The 18,459-nt window shown below is 29.9% G+C and overlaps 7 protein-coding genes and 1 non-coding gene across 8 annotated transcripts; 5 read left to right on the top strand and 3 right to left on the bottom strand.

Annotated features, from left to right (window-relative positions):
• Positions 1–517: 517 nt before the first annotated feature.
• Positions 518–2,188, top strand: SRP1 (karyopherin alpha; the record flags this gene model as incomplete). Its single annotated transcript, XM_046077627.1, has 1 exon — positions 518–2,188. The coding sequence occupies one exon, from the start codon at positions 518–520 to the stop codon at positions 2,186–2,188; it is 1,671 nt and encodes a 556-aa protein (XP_045935421.1).
• Positions 2,189–2,849: 661 nt separating this feature from the next.
• Positions 2,850–3,929, top strand: SCDLUD_002983 (uncharacterized protein; the record flags this gene model as incomplete). Its single annotated transcript, XM_046076653.1, has 1 exon — positions 2,850–3,929. One exon carries the CDS (start codon positions 2,850–2,852, stop codon positions 3,927–3,929), a length of 1,080 nt encoding a protein of 359 aa, XP_045935420.1.
• Positions 3,930–4,367: 438 nt separating this feature from the next.
• Positions 4,368–4,946, bottom strand: TIM22 (translocation channel protein TIM22; the record flags this gene model as incomplete). The annotated part of the gene is made up of 1 exon (XM_046077626.1): positions 4,368–4,946. One exon carries the CDS (start codon positions 4,944–4,946, stop codon positions 4,368–4,370), a length of 579 nt encoding a protein of 192 aa, XP_045935419.1.
• A 1,035-nt stretch (positions 4,947–5,981) lies between these two features.
• VBA5 (basic amino acid transporter) lies at positions 5,982–7,883 on the top strand (the record flags this gene model as incomplete). The annotated part of the gene is made up of 1 exon (XM_046077625.1): positions 5,982–7,883. One exon carries the CDS (start codon positions 5,982–5,984, stop codon positions 7,881–7,883), a length of 1,902 nt encoding a protein of 633 aa, XP_045935418.1.
• A 171-nt stretch (positions 7,884–8,054) lies between these two features.
• On the bottom strand, positions 8,055–8,127 carry SCDLUD_002980. Its single transcript has one exon. It is a non-coding gene; the product is annotated as a tRNA-Lys (tRNA).
• Positions 8,128–9,023: 896 nt separating this feature from the next.
• SWT21 (Swt21p) lies at positions 9,024–10,406 on the top strand (the record flags this gene model as incomplete). Its single annotated transcript, XM_046077624.1, has 1 exon — positions 9,024–10,406. The coding sequence occupies one exon, from the start codon at positions 9,024–9,026 to the stop codon at positions 10,404–10,406; it is 1,383 nt and encodes a 460-aa protein (XP_045935417.1).
• A 131-nt stretch (positions 10,407–10,537) lies between these two features.
• GDH2 (glutamate dehydrogenase (NAD(+))) lies at positions 10,538–13,633 on the bottom strand (the record flags this gene model as incomplete). Its single annotated transcript, XM_046077623.1, has 1 exon — positions 10,538–13,633. One exon carries the CDS (start codon positions 13,631–13,633, stop codon positions 10,538–10,540), a length of 3,096 nt encoding a protein of 1,031 aa, XP_045935416.1.
• A 1,556-nt stretch (positions 13,634–15,189) lies between these two features.
• UBP10 (ubiquitin-specific protease UBP10) lies at positions 15,190–18,303 on the top strand (the record flags this gene model as incomplete). Its single annotated transcript, XM_046077622.1, has 1 exon — positions 15,190–18,303. One exon carries the CDS (start codon positions 15,190–15,192, stop codon positions 18,301–18,303), a length of 3,114 nt encoding a protein of 1,037 aa, XP_045935415.1.
• Positions 18,304–18,459: the final 156 nt, after the last annotated feature.

The following is an 18,459-nucleotide window of genomic DNA, read 5'->3' as shown; positions in this document are numbered from 1 at the left end:
ATAAAAGGGTTTGATATACCTGTTTATAATTTTATAGTTTGAAAGAGAAGAATATATATATATATATATACTATATATCAGGTTATGTATTGTTATATAACTTTCTGGTTTTTTTTTTTTTTTTTTCATTTTTCATTTTCCATTTTCCATTTTCCATTTTCAATTTTCCATTTTCCATGTTCTATTTCTCATTTCCCATTTCCCATTTTTCCTTTTTCCTTTTTCCTTTTTCTTTTTTTTTTCTCTTGTTTTCTACGCTTTTCTTTTTTCTTTTTTTTTTTTTTTTTTTTTTTCTTTTTTTCTTTTCCTTTTTCATTTTCATTTTCTTTTTCTTTTCCATTTTCATTTTCTTTTTCATTTTCTTTTTTTCTTTAGCGCAAAGTTAAGCACAAAAACCATTCACATCAATAATACCAGCAAATCTCACGTTCTCTCTACTCCCATTTTGCCTTCATCCTCTCATACTACAATATAATCACACATAAACAATAAAAAAAAAAAGAAAAGAAAAAAAAAAATGGACCCAACAGACTCAACATCACTGGCATCTAGTAGTACTAAATTCGTTCCCGATTATAGACGTACTAATTTTAAAAACAAAGGCAGATTTAGCGCTGATGAATTGCGTCGTCGTAGAGATACTCAGCAAGTTGAGTTAAGAAAGGCTAAAAGAGATGAAGTTTTAGCAAAAAGAAGAAATTTTGTTTCCAACGGTGGAAGCACTTCCGATAATGAATTGGATGATGAAAACAATCTTAACAATCTAAACGGTAATGATGAAAGCGATTCTCAATTTTTAAAACAATTACAACAGGAATTACCATCTATGATCCAACAAATTCAATCTTCCAATTTACAAGAACAACTAGCAGCCACTGTTAAGTTTAGGCAAATTCTATCTCGTGAGCATCATCCTCCAATTGATATTGTCATCCAATCTGGTGTAGTTCCTACATTGATTACGTTTATGCAAGAAAATCAACCAGAAATGTTACAGTTAGAAGCTGCTTGGGCCTTGACTAATATTGCCTCTGGTACTAGCGACCAAACTAAAGTTGTTGTTGAGGCCGGTGCGGTTCCCCTTTTCATTAATTTATTAAATTCTTCGAGCATTGAAGTGAAAGAACAGGCTATTTGGGCTTTAGGTAATGTTGCTGGTGATAGTACTAATTATAGAGATTATGTTTTGAATTGTGGTGCAATGCAACCTATCTTATCATTATTTGATATGAATAGAACTTCTTTAATTAGAACCGCCGCATGGACTTTATCTAATCTATGTAGAGGTAAAAAACCACAGCCTGACTGGAGTATTGTTTCCCAATCATTACCAACTTTGGCTAAATTAATCTATTCTTTAGACACTGAAACTTTGGTGGATGCTTGTTGGGCTATTTCTTACTTAAGTGATGGTACTACTGAATCCATACAAGCTGTGATTGATGCTAGAATTCCTAAAAGATTGGTTGAGTTGCTAGATCACCAATCTACATTGGTACAAACACCCGCTCTAAGAGCCGTTGGTAATATTGTCACTGGTAATGATTTGCAAACACAAGTTGTAATTAATTGCGGTGTTTTACCAGCTTTGAGAAATTTATTAGCCTCCACTAAAGAAAGTATTAGAAAAGAAGCTTGTTGGACCATATCTAATATTACTGCTGGTAATACCGAACAAATTCAAGCTGTTATTGAGTCCAATTTAGTCCCACCTCTAGTAAAATTATTAGAAAACTCTGAATATAAAACCAAAAAGGAAGCTTGTTGGGCTATTTCTAATGCTTCTTCTGGTGGGCTACAAAAGCCAGATATAATTCATTACTTGGTTGCCCAGGGGTGTATTAAGCCATTATGTGACTTGTTGGAGATTGCCGATAATAAAATTAAAGAGGTTACTTTAGATGCATTGGAAAATATTTTGAAAGTTGGCGAGGCTGAAAAAGAAGCTCGTGGTGCTCCAATTAATCAATATGCTGAATTTATCGAACGTGCAGGTGGCATGGAAAAAATTTTTGTTTGTCAAGAAGATAGTAATGAAAAAATTTATGAAAAGGCTTTCCAAATTATTGAGAAATACTTTGGTGAGGAGGAAGATACTGTTGATGCCACCATGGCGGCTCCTTCTAGTAACCAAAATGCATTCGGTTTTGGTTCGGGGGTTGGTGACCAACAATTTAATTTTAATTGAAAAATTTCTCCAGTTTTTTTAATTTAATTTTTTAAGCTTTTTTCTTTTTCTTTTTCGTTTTTTTTTTTTTTTTTTTTTTTTTTTTTTTTTTTTTTGGTTATGTATTTGGTATATAAAAAGCAGGGGGAAAAATTAGAGAGATTATGGTCTAATATTATTAATAAATTATTTACTTATATTTATTTATACTTATGGGGTTCATCTGTATGTTTTCTATTTTTTTTCTTTCCTATTTGGCTCTCTTTGTCCTATTTCTACAGTTAACATTCGATTTGTCGTTTTTTTCATATTTCTGACAGATACTATGTTATTTTTTTATTTTATTTTATTACTTAGGTTTCCCCTGCTTTTTAGTATTTGATCTGTACAGTGAATGAGTATAAAGTTACGACGTGTTCACATAATTTTTTCAAAATTGTTATTCATGGCAAGTCCGAAAACAAAAATAACACTTTTACCGAATTAGGAGTAATTTTCGGTAATTTTATTAAAAATATTTAATCATCTAGGATTGTACAAAATTAAGAATCGTGAATATATTTATTGTTCTTGCTGCTAAGGAACTTGGTTACTAATGTTTAGTTAACTTACCATATAAATCACAACGCTTATTTCAAAAAAAATAAAATAAAATATAATAAAATAAAATAACAACAGATGGATGAACTATAATATTCTTCGAAATAATAGTAGCAACAGAAAAAGCGGTGGCTACCAAGATAAGGTTCAGGTTCTTCCTTATAGTACTACAGAAGATAATAAAAGAACAAAATTTTTACCATCACACGAATCGCTTTTACAAAGTAAACGCAGGATCTCCAAAATAAATAGATTATTTAATCAACAGGATAATCAAGATGAAAACACCGTTGAAAAGGACAATTACATTAAAAAGGATGTAGATGAATCCATAACACCCAGACTTGACAAAAAATTTATATCACGTAGTGATGGTCCTAATAGTGTTACTCGAAGGATAAATAAAAATTATGATCCTAAGACAGAAAAAGAGGAAAAGCAAAGTTATATTTATAATAAAAAAAGAATACACGATTATAGAAGGGTCAATAATCATCATCTATATTTTAACGATGACTCAACTACAAAAATTGATCAAGCACCGAATTTTTATGGAGAGGATCCTCCTTTTAAACCAACTTTTAAAGATAATATTATCAATTCATCTGCCAAACCAATACCTAAGGGAGATTCTATACTATATACACATCCCATTTCATCTCAACAAAGCACCGCATACACAGCAGCCATAAGGAGAACAAACCTAAATTTTGGAGTACCAATACCGTTGCCTTATTTAACAGAGACCAATCATAATAAAATGACATTTAGAGAAAGTTTGTCGGAAAATAGTGAACCGTCTAGTACTTATAGTACTGGTGGCAGAAATATTAGAGATAATTCAAGGTTTGCCAATCAAAAAAATGGTAATGTAACTGCTGTTAGTGTTGAAAATGATATTCAGTACATTAACATAGATACAATGGAAGATTTGGAACAACTTAAGAAATCTATAACTAACAATTATATAAGGTTCATGAGAGATTTGGATAAATTTACAAAACTTCATAACGATTATTCAAAGGGGACTACCCTAAAAGCCAATGGCTTTTTTCTGTTTAGACATAGCGGACGACTGTATTTTTGGTTATTTTGTATTATAATGCTTTTAATTTTGAATATATTACTGTATTATTACTATTATTTTTATATTGCTTTTTAGTAGATGGATAAAGGTTATTTTTTTTCTTTTTTTTTTTTTTTTCTTTTGCCTTTTTTTCTTTCCAGATGTATACGGAACAATTTCATTTCTTTCATTGTAATACTATTGTTTACATCCTCTGTCTGTATTTATTTGTTGCTACTTTTATTGTCTTTAAAACAATTAGCAATAAAACAAAATCCATTATTTATTCAGAATGTAAAACCTTAAGATAAAAAAAAAATCTATTATTATAGTACTTTTTATTAATTAATATACAGTAATGAAAGGGGGGAGGGTATATGTATATATACATATATATTTTATCAAAAAAGTAAAATTGAAATGAAATACAGGGAAAACAGTGATTATTTACAAAAAAAAAAAAAAAAAAAAAAAAAACATAATGTAATAATGGTAATTACATCCATAATTCCGTTCTTTCTCTGTATTTAAGATCTACTCGTCAAAATCATTTTTTGGTGGTGTACGATTTTCATTTCTCATATACATATCGATTGCAACAGAAAAGGCAGCAAAACCTGCACAACCTAGAGCAGCAGCTTGCGGACCACTTTTATATGCTAATGCACCACCAGTTATACAACCAGCTGCTAAACCGTTATTTAAATCATTCTTGGCACGAACACTTTCTACACAACACTCTACACCGGCATAAATTAAACCGATATACCCAAAATTTTTAGCACTACTCCAAGATCTCTTACCCATATCTACAAAGGCATATTTCATTTGTTGCTTAAATGGTAAGTCGTTAATATTTTTCATCACTGGATTTTGCATACCGGGAACATGAATTGGCGTATCATAGTTCATACTGGCCATAAATAAACCGAAAACTCCACCCAAAGCGAAACCGGTAACCCCACTAATTATCGATTTACCTGGACAAGAACTCATAAAATTCACAATCATATTTGCCCCATATTCACCTTGTTCTTCTGGCGTCATCTCCGATAATGGCTTTTTAGGTGGTGCTGGCTGCATCAAATCTATACCGAAACCATTATACCCCATCTTCTATCTGTGATTAGTCAATTATGTGTCACCTTTCTCTTTTTAAAAAAGGACGTAAAGTGTAATGTGAGTTGTTATAAAAGTAGGATAAATGGTTCATCATTTTTAGTTTTAAGAAATAAATAGAAAAATAAACAGAGAAAAAAGAAAAAATAAATAATTTCCCATATTTTTTTTTTTTTTTTTTTTTCTTTTTTTTGTTTGTCTAAGACGGTTTTAAATGATGCACTTAAGCTGATGTCCGAAACATTCCATTCAATATAATTTAATTTGTTTATTTTTTGTTTATTTTCAACTGTTTAATTTTACAACTTTTGATTACTAAATTTATACAATATTTTTATTATTTTTAAAAATGGAATATAAATAAAGAGTAATAAGATCTTAGATTTAATTTACTTTATATAAATAAAAAATAGCTAAATTTCACAACTATATAACCCTTTGTAATAATTATTATTACTCATCCTTCAACTTAGAATTCATTAGCTTTTTCTAGCCGTTACCCAAGGCAAAAAAAAAAAAACTAACAATAAAAAACAATTACTAATCAATAATACTTTTTTAATTTCTTGATAGAAAAAAACAGAGCAAATCTTTTTATCCATAGTGATGTAAATTACGCATCTACGCTTAACTCCACGTATATAATATTTCCATACAAGATACAATAATTATCTCCATGGCAATAACACTTTACCAAAACCAAAAAAAAAGAAAAAAGATTCTTACACCTAAAAATGCAAAACATGAACGGCTGCTGAAAGAAAAAGAAAGCATATAGTATTAAGTCCTTGACTCACTTTTAAGAACGAAGGCCATAGGAAAATTTATCTAAATAAATATTAAATAACCTCTAAAAAGTAAATGAAAAAAAAAACCCCCATCTGTTTATATGTATATATATATATATATAAGGAGTAGAATATTTTAGATCTTTCATTTTTTTTTTCTTTCTTTTCAATTCTGCTGAAAACTGTATTTACATTAAAATTGTGACATTTTGCAATCAGAGAAATCATTGAGCATCCAGTAATGTCAAAAATTAATAATAATAACAGTACCACTAAGGAAATAGAAATTATACACACAAATTCAATATTATCCAATAACGATACTTCTTTGCTTCACACTCAAAATACTATCGAGGGACAAAATACGAAGCCATCACATTCTAAAGAGGCAAATGCTGAACACGATGAATATTATTATGGTGTTAAATTATTTACGGTTGTTGCTTCATTATGTCTAATTTTATTTTTAGCCGCTTTAGATATTATTATTGTTAGCACTTGTATTGAGCAAGTTTCGAGGCAGTTTAATGACTATTCAAAATCTGGTTGGATGGTTACTGGCTACTCTTTACCAAGTAGTGTTTTCAGTTTATTGTGGGGCCGTATTTCTGCAAAGGTTGGTACTAAAATAAGTCTAAGTGTTTCCATCTTTATCTTTGAATTGGGTTCTTTGATCGCAGCAGTTGCTACTTCAATGAATATGTTAATTGGTGGAAGAATTATCGCTGGTGTTGGTGGTAGTGGTATCCAAACTTTATGCTTTATTGTTATTTCTCAAATCGTCCCAGAGTTTAAAAGAGGGTTTATTATTTCCATTATGAGCATTACCTTCGCAATAGCATCTATTGCTGGTCCATTTATTGGTGGTGCATTTACTACACATGTTACCTGGCGTTGGTGTTTTTATGTTAATTTACCAATAGGCGGTTTAGCATTTGTTCTTTTTTATTTTTCTTTTAAATTCAATTCTTTTGATTTACAAACTTGTAAAAATTTACCTGCAACAGTTGGGAACTTTTTCAAAAGCATGGGAACCAGGCACTTTTATTATAGAGTCTATTATGAAACTATGGTTACATTTGATATCCCAAGTTTTATTTTATCAACTGCTGGATTTACTCTATTCTTGTTGGGGTTAACTTTTGCTGGCGGTGATTCATTTACATGGAATTCTGGCGCTGTGATTACTTTATTAACCTTAGGTGGGATTTTAGTTATTTTGTCATTTATTTATGACTATTTTATTTTTGAAAAATTTACCATGTATTTGTTTAATGACCAAGCGCCAAGGTTCCCATTGATTACCAAATCCACAATCAATAACTTTTCTATTGTTTGTACTAATTTAACAAATTTTTTAGTTTCAGGGTTTTTTATAAGCGCTAATCTTTACATTATTCAATATTTTCAACTTATATTCAACAACACCGCTTGGAAAGCTGGTGTTCATATGATTCCAATGCTAGTTGCTAACTGTCTAACTGTTCCAACTTTAGGTATTGTCAATAAAAAAACAGGGATTTTAAAACCCTTTATTGTTTTAGCTTCTATGCTCGGTATTATTGGGAGCGGTATATTGTGTTTATTTTCTGTTAATTCTAATAGTAGTGACAAAATCGGATTTTTAATTTTGCCGGGAATAGCGTTTGGTGGTGTTGTTCAAACCACATTAATAGCTGTTCAAGCACAAATTGATAAAACTAAACCATTTGCAAAAATGGAGTTGGTTTCGTTAACCTCTATTTATTCGTTATTTAAGTTATTAGGCATGGCCTTTGGTGGTATTTTTTCTAATATGATTTTTGATGTAAGTCTACTTAATAAAGTCAGTGCGAATCCCAGTTTAAGTGTTTATGGTATGAATATTGATGAGATCATTTCATACAGAGGTATTCACTTCGATGGTCATAATTCATTGTTGGCTGTTCTATTAAACGAATCCATCAGAAATGTCTATTATATGTGTATTGGTTTGTGTGGATTAGGATTTCTTTTTTCCTTATTCATCTCTAATAAGAAAACTGCACATGAACGTTCTAAAAAGGAATCTAAAGGAAATACGGAAAAGCGAGAGGAGGAGAAAGAAGAAGGAGAAGAAGAAGAAGAAGAATCGCAACAGGAAAAAAATGTACAATTGGTTTAAATCACATGACACTGGTAAATAATATACCTGAACAATTAAATAGATTATTCTGTATACACTTGTAAGATTTTGTTTTTACCATATATATGTGAATAATAATAAAAATAATAATAATAAAAATAAAAAAAAAATTGCTTAAAAAACGACAACAATTAATTAACCAAAAAGAAAAGCCCTATACGGGGATCGAACCCGTAACCTTGTGATTAAGAGTCACACGCGCTACCGATTGCGCCAACAAGGCTGTTCTTGAAAATGTTGCAATATAAATTATTAGTCGAAGAAAAAAGTATAACTATTACTCTAACATAATTAATAATATGAAAAATAGGTGAAAGCCATATGTTGAATAAGACATGCGGCTACAATAGAACAACAATAAAGGTAAAGGAACGAATTTGAGAACAAATTAGAAAAGTATATAAAGGAAGAATCTCTTGAAAGATATTCTTAATGATTGTTTATAATTTATATGGTATTTTATATTTACCCTATATAAAATTCTAAATAAAACAAGAAATTAATTATCAATCAAGTTGATAACTGCTACTAATGGCCTTGAATTACGCTTATGATGCTGATCGTCACATTTAATGTATAAAAAATTATTAATCATAATGGTGTCAATCTTTTATTTTATATTATTTTTTCCCCAAATATTAAATTAATTAACTTTTTATATATTATTGTTTCTTCGTCTCTAATATAGCACATATATATTGTAAGAAAATAATTCTAAAATATAGAATTCTACGTGATTGTTAAAGGGAAAACGGGTGCTTAATCCTGAAGTATTAGTACCTCAGAATATGATTCGATTTTAACTGTCCCAATGGATAAATGTAAATACAAAATAAAACGCTTTTAGTGAATAACATTATTGGATTTAAAACACAGTCTTTCTTAAAGTACGGCAAATAAACCAAATTTTTATGCAAAAAAGGAAAACTGAATGTTACCCGAATATTATTGATATTATTTTAACTCAAACTCTTTCAAAGTTGTCAATATGTTTTGGTCCCATCTTTTTTTTTTTTTATAATACAAGAAACCCGCAAAAAAAAGAAAAAAATTAAATTAAAAATTAAATTAAAAAAGATTTTATTTCTTATTTCTTACTATGCGTAAAAAACAGTTGGAATGTATGCTTCGACTGATAGCTTATTTTATGGAAACAGCATTGATAAAATATTACAAAAAGAATACTATGAGTGGTATAAATTAACAAAAAAATATCCAGATTATACATTTCCCAAATTATCAAGAACAACTAATAATGCTTTTTTAATTAATAGATCTTGTTGTGATACACTACAATCTTTACCGGTTGTTTGTACAGATGCACAGTGGTGTTTTGATGGAACTGGGACAGTTACCTTCCATAATGATTATGGGGTTAGACTATATTTAGTTCCCGAGGATGGTGGAAAAAACAAAAATAAAAACAATGCAAAAATAAAAGCACCAAAAATTTTAGTCCCTTTTTATAGATGGTTTAAGCCGCATTCTATCATTACTGGCGTAATTCATCCCAAACTTTCATTATACGTTGACAGCGAAAATAATAATACCCATACCAACAAATTAGTAATACTATCTCATAAGAATTTACCACTTCAACTACACAAAATAAATTACTGCGAGGAAGAAAGAATAACCAGTTTATTTAATTATTCGACTGAAAATCCAACAAATGAAAAATATGAAACAGTTTATTCCTTATCATTTATTTCTGATTTCCAATTTTTAAGTGGATCCGTTAAAGATAAGATAGCATTATACGATTTAAATTATAAAGATCCAATAGTAACGTGGAAACCTAATAATCACAATATATCCAAATCTACCATAGTTACATGTTTTAGTGATTACGATGACTACCATATAAAAGAACAACGTATGAATAACGCGGTACTTTTTGGTGATAATAAAAATAGGATTTATAGAATTGACTTGAGAAGTAAGCAGAACAACAATCAAAGCACAGATTTAGTTTATTCAGATGCTTTGAACCATGGGAATGGAATTTCCCAAATTTTAAGTAGTGCAAATGGACATTATCAGTATATATTGAAAAGGAAAAGCAACAAAATAGATGTTTTGGATTTAAGAGGTGGAATTAACGTGAATTATGTTATTAACAGTTTCCAAATTTCGCCTAATGAACCTTGTATGGGCAAAAGTTATAAAGTTAGAGGGTGTATTAATAATAAATACGGGTTATTAATTGGTTCCAATTATCGAAAAGTGATATATAATAATTGGAATCATGATTTTATTGAGTTTGGTGGCATTGATAGAGATGGTAATGTACATTCTTACACTGAGGACAATTTGGAAACAATAATCAACTATCACGAAAATGTATCAGAAGGTGATGTAATGACAAATATTGTTAAAAGTAATCCTATTGATCCTGACCAACTGTTCATCAGCTATACTCCAAGAATTTGTTCAAATAGTGCTGATGATATTAATAATGTTGTTCCATGTAAATCTGGTCTAGGATATTTTAATATTTAAGTCATGCTATTTTCTAGTTTTATATAAATACATTTTTTTTTTTAAATAACAATTTTATATTTTTTAAATAAAGATATTTCAACACATAAATATATATATATATATATATATATAATAATAATAAAATAAGTTCAAGCACTAACTGATTTTCTATTTAAATCACCAATAAATTCCAAAAAGTGACCCATATTAATATCAATAATACCATACTTATAAACAAATGTACTAGATAAATAAGCACTTAACATAGCCTTCAAATAAGCTTCTGGAATATTGTTCAAAATTTTATCTTTGCCAGCAATATCAACCAAGATCTTTGGAATAACGCATTCTAATAATAAGTAATTACGTAATTTCAAATCATTCGACCATAATTCACTAGAATTAATCAAATCATCATTTAATTTATTGATGGAAGCAGATAACGTGTTGGATAGAGTAGCCATAGGAGTGCCAATTTTTTCATGTGTATCCCATAATTGATGGAACTCAGCTTCAGCATTGGCTTTAATTTTTTGCTGAACAAACTTAACGTATTTGTCATAGGTACCATTAACATTACCAACAAAAATCTTGACAAAATCATCATCATTTAAAGCTAATGAGGCCAAAACTTCCATAGATGAAGAAGTGACACCACCTTTATTAGCAGTAGCATCTTTAAACAAAACACAGCCATGTTCCTCCAAGGCAATCTTAGCCGCTTGGGTAATAAACAAGTTAGCACCCTCAACAATATATGGAATCCTCACTTTGTTGGTCTTAGGATCGATGAAACAATGTAAATTCGATAAATTAATACTGCTTGGTCTACCGCCACATGGGACAAAAATATCAACCTTTTCAACATATTTGAAAACATCAGTATGAAATTTGTTTCTAAAAGTAGTACCATTAGGAACAATTTCACCATTTGGTAATTTGAAATCAATGGCATCAACAGATACAAAAAAACCAGTGGTGCTTAATTTGGCCAAGTCATAATGACTACATGTGACTCTTTTTTCAGCTAAAGAAGCTAACTCATTCTTATCTAAACCTTGAGGATCAACGATAACACCAGATCCGTCAACAATGGCTACATATACTTCATTTTTGGATGATAACAAAATTTCATTGGAGCCTAAATCACCATCTGGACCACCAGTTTGAAACTTGTAAACTTTGGAGTCAAGCAAATCTTCTTTTTCATAAATACTTTCAACAAACGCACGGACACCTAATGAAGTCATACCATAAACATCGTGAGGTATACCGCCCAAATCTTGAGATTTACCAGTTAAAAAAGATTTCCACCATGGACAATTTCTCTTTCTAGCATGTGTGGTAGCCCAATCAACAAATGTAGCGGTACCTTCATCTGGACCAAAAAATAAAATTTCATTGACACCTAACAAATCAACATATTGCTCTTTCAATGGATCTTTAATTAAAATATCGATAATAGAATCAACATATTTTTGAAAAGCAATAAAGGTATCCTGCGTATTTAATAACCCAGTATTCATTAAGATAACACCTTTAGAACCGCCTTCTGGGATGTCTTTGTTTTTCTTTTGTTGGGTAGAAGCCAAATTGTAATTTTCTTCAATCATCATCTTAGAATTAGTCTCATAGACGTCTTCATTTTTAGAACAGACAATTCTAATACCACCACGTGCAATATCTCTGAATCTAATGTGAAATCCCTTAAAAGTAGAACCGACAACAAAGAAAATACCATAGGGAACATCTGGAAACTCATCATTGTTCAAAATAAAATTTGGAATCAATCTAAATGAAATAGCAACTTTCCTAGTAATGAAAAAGTTTGTCTTTAAAATAGACTTATTAAAGATGTTTAATGTTTTCAAAATCAAATAATCTGGAGAATCATCACTTGGAACAACTTTTAATAAGGTATTTTCAAAACTTTCCTCGTTAGCAAATGGTTCGACAGTTTCCAACCTTTGGTAGGATAATGTAGTGTGTTGTAAACCGGTACTAGCTGTAACAGAATTGGAACTTATGTAATGAATTAGGGCAAAGTTTTTAAATAGTTTACAAACAATATCTTTGTGTTTGACTAAAGTTTCCATGATAAAAGTTTGACTATATGATTGAGTTCTTAATTTTTTCTTCAAAGCAATAATGATTTCCAATAAATCATTATTGATAGAATTCAAATCCAATTTAGATTCACCATCAAATTTACCAATTCTATCAATGAAATGGTTAATGAAAATAGAACCAATATGGGCATAGATAGCCTCTTGAGGAGAAAATTGAGACACTTGATCAAAGTAGGTGGTTGGAATACAATACAATAGAGAACATTCTTTGACAATTTGATTAATAATCATTTCAAAATTTTGTCCCTCAACGCCATTGTTGTCCTTTTTAGAAATATAGATAGAAAAAATGTTCATGTCATTGGCAAAACTTTCCAAGAAAATTTTGTTAGGAATAACATTGTAATACGAAAATAGTTTGCATAAGGAGCTATAATAGTGCTTGGCACTGTGCTTCTTGTAACCAATAACAATTCTCAATTCATCAGGGTTAGCAACAGAGGGTAATGCTTGGATAACTGGCCCCTCTCTTTCACCAACTTTGTTCAAAATTAGCTGATATAATTTTTTATTTTGGAAGGAAATGGTGTTTAATAAATTCGAATCTGAGATTGACTCAATGCTTTGGTCTTTGTTTTCATTATTTGGGAAATCATTTTCGTATATAAAGGTGATTTTGATACCAGAGCTTACCTTCTGGAAAGATTGTAAACGATAACTTGTTGTAGAGGTAGAGTTGTCTAAGTATTTATCATCAATTTCTACGTCATACCTGCTTGGAATATTACTATCCATATAAATAGCATGATTTTCAGTAACAACTTTGTTAGTAATCGTTAAGGCACTAGTATTATTGGTTGAAGAAGAGGATACTGGCGAGAATGATAAAGGAGACAATTTTGACTTAACAATTGAATCCACTTTAGAGCAATATAAAGATAAAACCAAGTTAGCAATGGTGTCATTAGTTTCTTTACTGAAAAATTGGTCATCAATACCTAAATTAGTGTAAAACCATTCTACTTCCTCTTCAATAACAGTTTCTGGAATAAAACCTTGTTTATCTAGAATGTCAATAACGGCTTCCTTTTGTTGTTCTTTACCCGGGAAATCTAGGTGAGGATAATCTGCATTTGAAGAAATGGACAAAGAAGCTAAATCTGGTAAGTTAGACATTATTTTTTTTGTGTTTATTTATTTATTTATTTGTTTGTGAGTATAATTGTTATTGATATTTTTTTTTCTTGTTAAGATAGATATTAATGAAACCTTATATCATCAGCAATAATATAGATAGAAAATTAAAAAAAAAAAAAAAAAAATTAAAAGGAAAGTGAATTAGAAATATTTGTTCATTTCATCAATTAAAATGAAATGCTCTTTCTTTTATATATACAAATTTTATTTTTGATTTGAATTATTTAGCCGCCAGAGTTGTTTATAGGCGAGAAAGGAAAGAAGACGAGTGTGTATATAGTTTTAAAAATTAATATTAGAATAATAGAGAGGAACGTGGAGAGTCATCAAATTAGTTGGACATTATGCTATCTGTTTTCAAGGGTAAATAAACGATGTTACTAAGAGTTTCAATAGTGATTGAAAGCTAAAGACAAGGTGAAAGGATAAAAATGAAAACAGAGGGGGGGGGAGGGGGAAAAAAAAATACCTCAAAAGGTCAACTGACCTTAATTGGAACTTGAAAGGCATCATTTATGTTTTCATTTTAGAATATTTGATAATGTAAGACACAAAGTAAAAATAAAGTAATAATATTAGTAGTAATATGGTCATTGGTAAATGACAAGCCACTAACTTAAAGAAGATGTAAGTCATCGTAAGTTATTTATTTATTTCTTTCTTATCGTTAAAAACATAAATAAATTTGATAAGTTTGTTTTGTAAACAAGAATTAATAGTTGTCACTAATGATAATAAATCTAGGCACAAATAAAAATGGGTGATGGGCGGTAATAAATCTCCATTCTATTTGTTTATAGCAAATTAATTTAATTTCTATTTGCATTCGTCGGAAACTAACGGGCAAATACTTCCTCTCTTTTTCTTTTTTTTTTTTTTTTGTATATGTTTGCGGTTGTTTCTATAAATAGATACCATACATAATCACTGTAAATAACATTAAAAAAAAAAAAAAAAAAAAAAATACGAGCAAGCAAGTGGAGATCTTAGACACCCCATAATAGCCTGAGGAAGGCGGGAGGGGGGGGGGGGGGGGTGCAAGTGAGCAAGGAACAAATCGGATAAAAGGAATCGCCTTCTTCTTCTTCTTCTTCTTCTTCTTAACCCACATTTACTTTTTTGTCCGTTTCTCTCAGTTGTGCGAAATCCGATTATTTACTTTTTTTTTTTTTTTGTTTCTCTCTCGATTGTTAAAGTTTTACCCTTAGAAAAAAAAAAGAAAAGTGAACAAAAAAAAAAAAAGAAAAAAAAAAAGAAAGAAAAAAAGAAACGTGTGAACAAATGTCAAAGTTCAAGAAAAATAGAAAAAAAAAAAAAAAAAAAAAAGAAAAAAAAGAAAAAAGAAAAAAGAAAAAAGAAAAAAGTAGTGGTAAACACTAGTAAAATAAATCAAATACTATTATAGTTAATAGTAATAAAGGTCTTATATTTATTACAATTCTCCTTTTTTTTCTTTTCAATATTAATAATTTTAAACAGATAAAAAAAAAAGAAGAAATTAAATAATATTTGACTTTGACTTTGGTTTTGGAGGAATGCTAAAGATACCAGATACTAATACCAATAAAACTAACACCAAGGACGAAACTTCATTGAAACCGTTAGTAGATAGGATCGTTTCTAATCCAGTGCCGTTTATAATTTCTAAAACACCAGATACAGTCGATATTAAACCATCCTCATATTTGATTATATCTAAAATCAATAGCACAAATAGCAACAAAAGAAAAAAGGATAATCTTGATACATTAGACAATAATAACATGGACAGAGAGACCAATAATTATTCTGAATCTAAGTCTGAAAAGAAAAGAAAATTGCCTAGTAGTTTACAAGAAGCAATTGGATTATATGTTTCAGCAGGCAACAATGATAACAAAACCAACAATAAGGCTACCAAGAAAATAAAGAAACAGACAACAAGTAATACTGGAATAATTAATGACGATGATGCTTATGTTGAGTTGAGCGATGAATTCTATAGTCCTATCAAAGGCGAACAAAATGACAACAACAATGAAGATGATTTTGATGTTGAAGGGGAAGACTTGTTCAAAAAAACTTTGACAAAAATGGATCAAAGTTTTGATAAATCTGTGGAAAAGTTTATAGGTGCAAAAATTGATTTAAATACCGATAATATAAAAGAAAACAACCAACAGGAAATAGACGACTTTCCAGCTAAGAATAATAAAGATATTGATGAAGGTGTTCAGAAAATTTTTGGTACTATTAAGGATGCTGCCACTCATATAAATAATGATAATGAAATCAAAATTAAAGACCCAACTAGCATTAGTATTAGCGAAGAGTTTGATTTTGAAATGGAGGGTTTACCATTGACAAAAAAATCTACTAAAAGCAAAAAGAGTAGCAATAATAATGATAAAAATAACAACAACAACAAGAATATTAACAATACTGGTATTACTATTACTGATAGGATTAATACCTCGTCATCTTCTGATTCTGATTATAAATCAGCACAAGAAAGTGCTACTAAATATGAAAATGATGAAACTTATTACGAAGATCAAGATAGCGAAAGCAGTGACAATACCAGTAATAATAACGTTATACATAATGGGAGTATTTTTGCTTCACATGATTCAAAATCACCCACGTTATCTTCAGATATGAATCTATCTATCGATGAAAGTGAAGAATTGCATAAAAAAACCTTAGAATATTTAGAAAAAAAAGCAGAAGAAGAAGATGAAGATGAAGAAGATAACGATGAAGAATATGAAGAAGCTAAAGGAAGAGAAGAACACGAAGAGAAAGAAGAAGAAGAAGAAGAGGAAGAAGATGATGATGAGGATGATGATGATGATGAAAAAGAAGAAGAAGAAAAAGATGATGATGATGATGATGATGGCGAAGACGATGATGATGAAGATGATGACGAACAAAAAGAAAAAAAAAAAAAAAAAAGTAAAGAAAAAAGTAAAGAAAAAAAAGATCACCCACAACAACCTAAAAAACTTAATGAAAGCTCATCATCCCCATCAGTAAAATCTCCACAAGTCATTTCACATAAGGCAGTGGAACTTTCTGATGTATACAGATTTTGTGAGGACCCTAATGATAAAGGATCAAACCCACCAAGAAGAATTATCAAGAATTGGGACAATGTTTTTAAAAAATTGAAACCGATGGGCTTATTGAACCATGGTGTAACTTGCTACACCAATGCTGCTGTCCAAGCTTTATTACATATCCCTGCTATTGAATACTATCTTTTGGATGTTTTAAAAGGGGTTTATAAGGACACCATTAAAAAAGATTCGGTTACTCAAATCTTAGCTGAAACTAGTAAAAGACTTTGGTTGGATGGTTACAACAATGTAAATGTCAATAATATTGATCACATTGACGGTAATAATATCTCTCTAAACAAGAAAGCCTCCAAAGGCTATTTCAATCCCAAAAAATTAATTAATAGATTGGAGGATATTAATTGCATGATGAGTGTCTGGCAGCAAGAAGATTCTCACGAATATTTTATGTCTTTGATGAGTAGATTACAAGAAGATAGTGTTCCTAAAGGTCACAAAATGGTTGAAAGTATTATTTATGATATTTTCGGTGGAATGTTGAAGCAAAAAGTTTTATGCAAATCTTGTCAGGCAATTTCGACCACTGAGCAATTATTTTATGATTTATCTTTGAACTTGAAAAAAGAAAAAAAAAATTATAGTGTATCAAACTTGAACCAAGATACTAGTGCCGCTACTTCTGCCACTGATACCAATAACAATATTCTTACCACTACTACTGGGAGTGACGAGACAGCAACAAAGTCCCATAATACAAGACATTTTTCAAGCAAAGTAAATAATGACGCAATTGATGTTACTTCTGATACTATGAATAATCACAACGCTAGTTCTACTAATACAAATGAAAATAGTATCAACAGTACAAATAACGGCCCAGTTGGATACAGCAATGGAAATTCAACATACGGTAAGAATTATAGTGTTGAAAAGGCCATTAGTGATTTCTTCCAACCAGAGTTAATTAAAAATGAAAAAGATAATAATGGATATGTTTGTGAGAAATGTGGTAAAAGGACACATGCGCTTAAAACCAATACTATTATGAGAGCCCCAGAAACTTTGGTTGTGCATTTAAAAAGATTTAGATTTGATGGTGTTCAATCGTCCAAAATGAAACAAGGTATTGCTTATCAAAGTTTATTAGATTTATCCTCATACATGGACAAGAACGAGACAACGAGCAAAACCAATGAGCCTGTTAAATATCAGTTGATTGGAGTTGTTGTTCATGAAGGCAGATCCTTAAGTTCTGGTCATTATGTAGCTCATTGCAAACAACCAGATGGAAGTTGGGCTACTTATGACGATGAATATATTAACAAGATCACGGAAAAACAGGTTTTGGCTGAACCAAATGCTTATTATCTGATTTATACTAGACTGACTCCGAAAAGTGTAAAAACTAAAGAAGAAGACGAATATGCTAACAATGAAAATGATGAGGCAAACCACCAAAAAACTTTGGCAAATAATCTAAAACGTAAAAGAGATTTTGATAAAAAGAATAACAAAAAACATTACAGCAATAATAAAAAAAAGCAAAAAAACAAAAAAAACATCAATAAGCATAAAAGACGTAGTTATTAAATTATATAGTAAATATATATATACATGTGTGTGTGTGTGTATGCTTTTTTTGCTTAAATTATTTGTGTATATATCAGCACTGTATATTAAAACATACCTTTTAATTGTACTTATATTTCATGATAAATGGTAATACTGAATACAGAGTAACAATAA

Source organism: Saccharomycodes ludwigii, chromosome III, assembly GCF_020623625.1.
Source record: "Saccharomycodes ludwigii strain NBRC 1722 chromosome III, whole genome shotgun sequence".
In the NCBI taxonomy this organism is placed as follows: Eukaryota; Fungi; Ascomycota; class Saccharomycetes; order Saccharomycodales; family Saccharomycodaceae; genus Saccharomycodes; species Saccharomycodes ludwigii.
The sequence above is the reverse complement of the archived record's forward strand: the minus strand, read 5'-3'. Positions and strand labels throughout refer to the sequence as shown.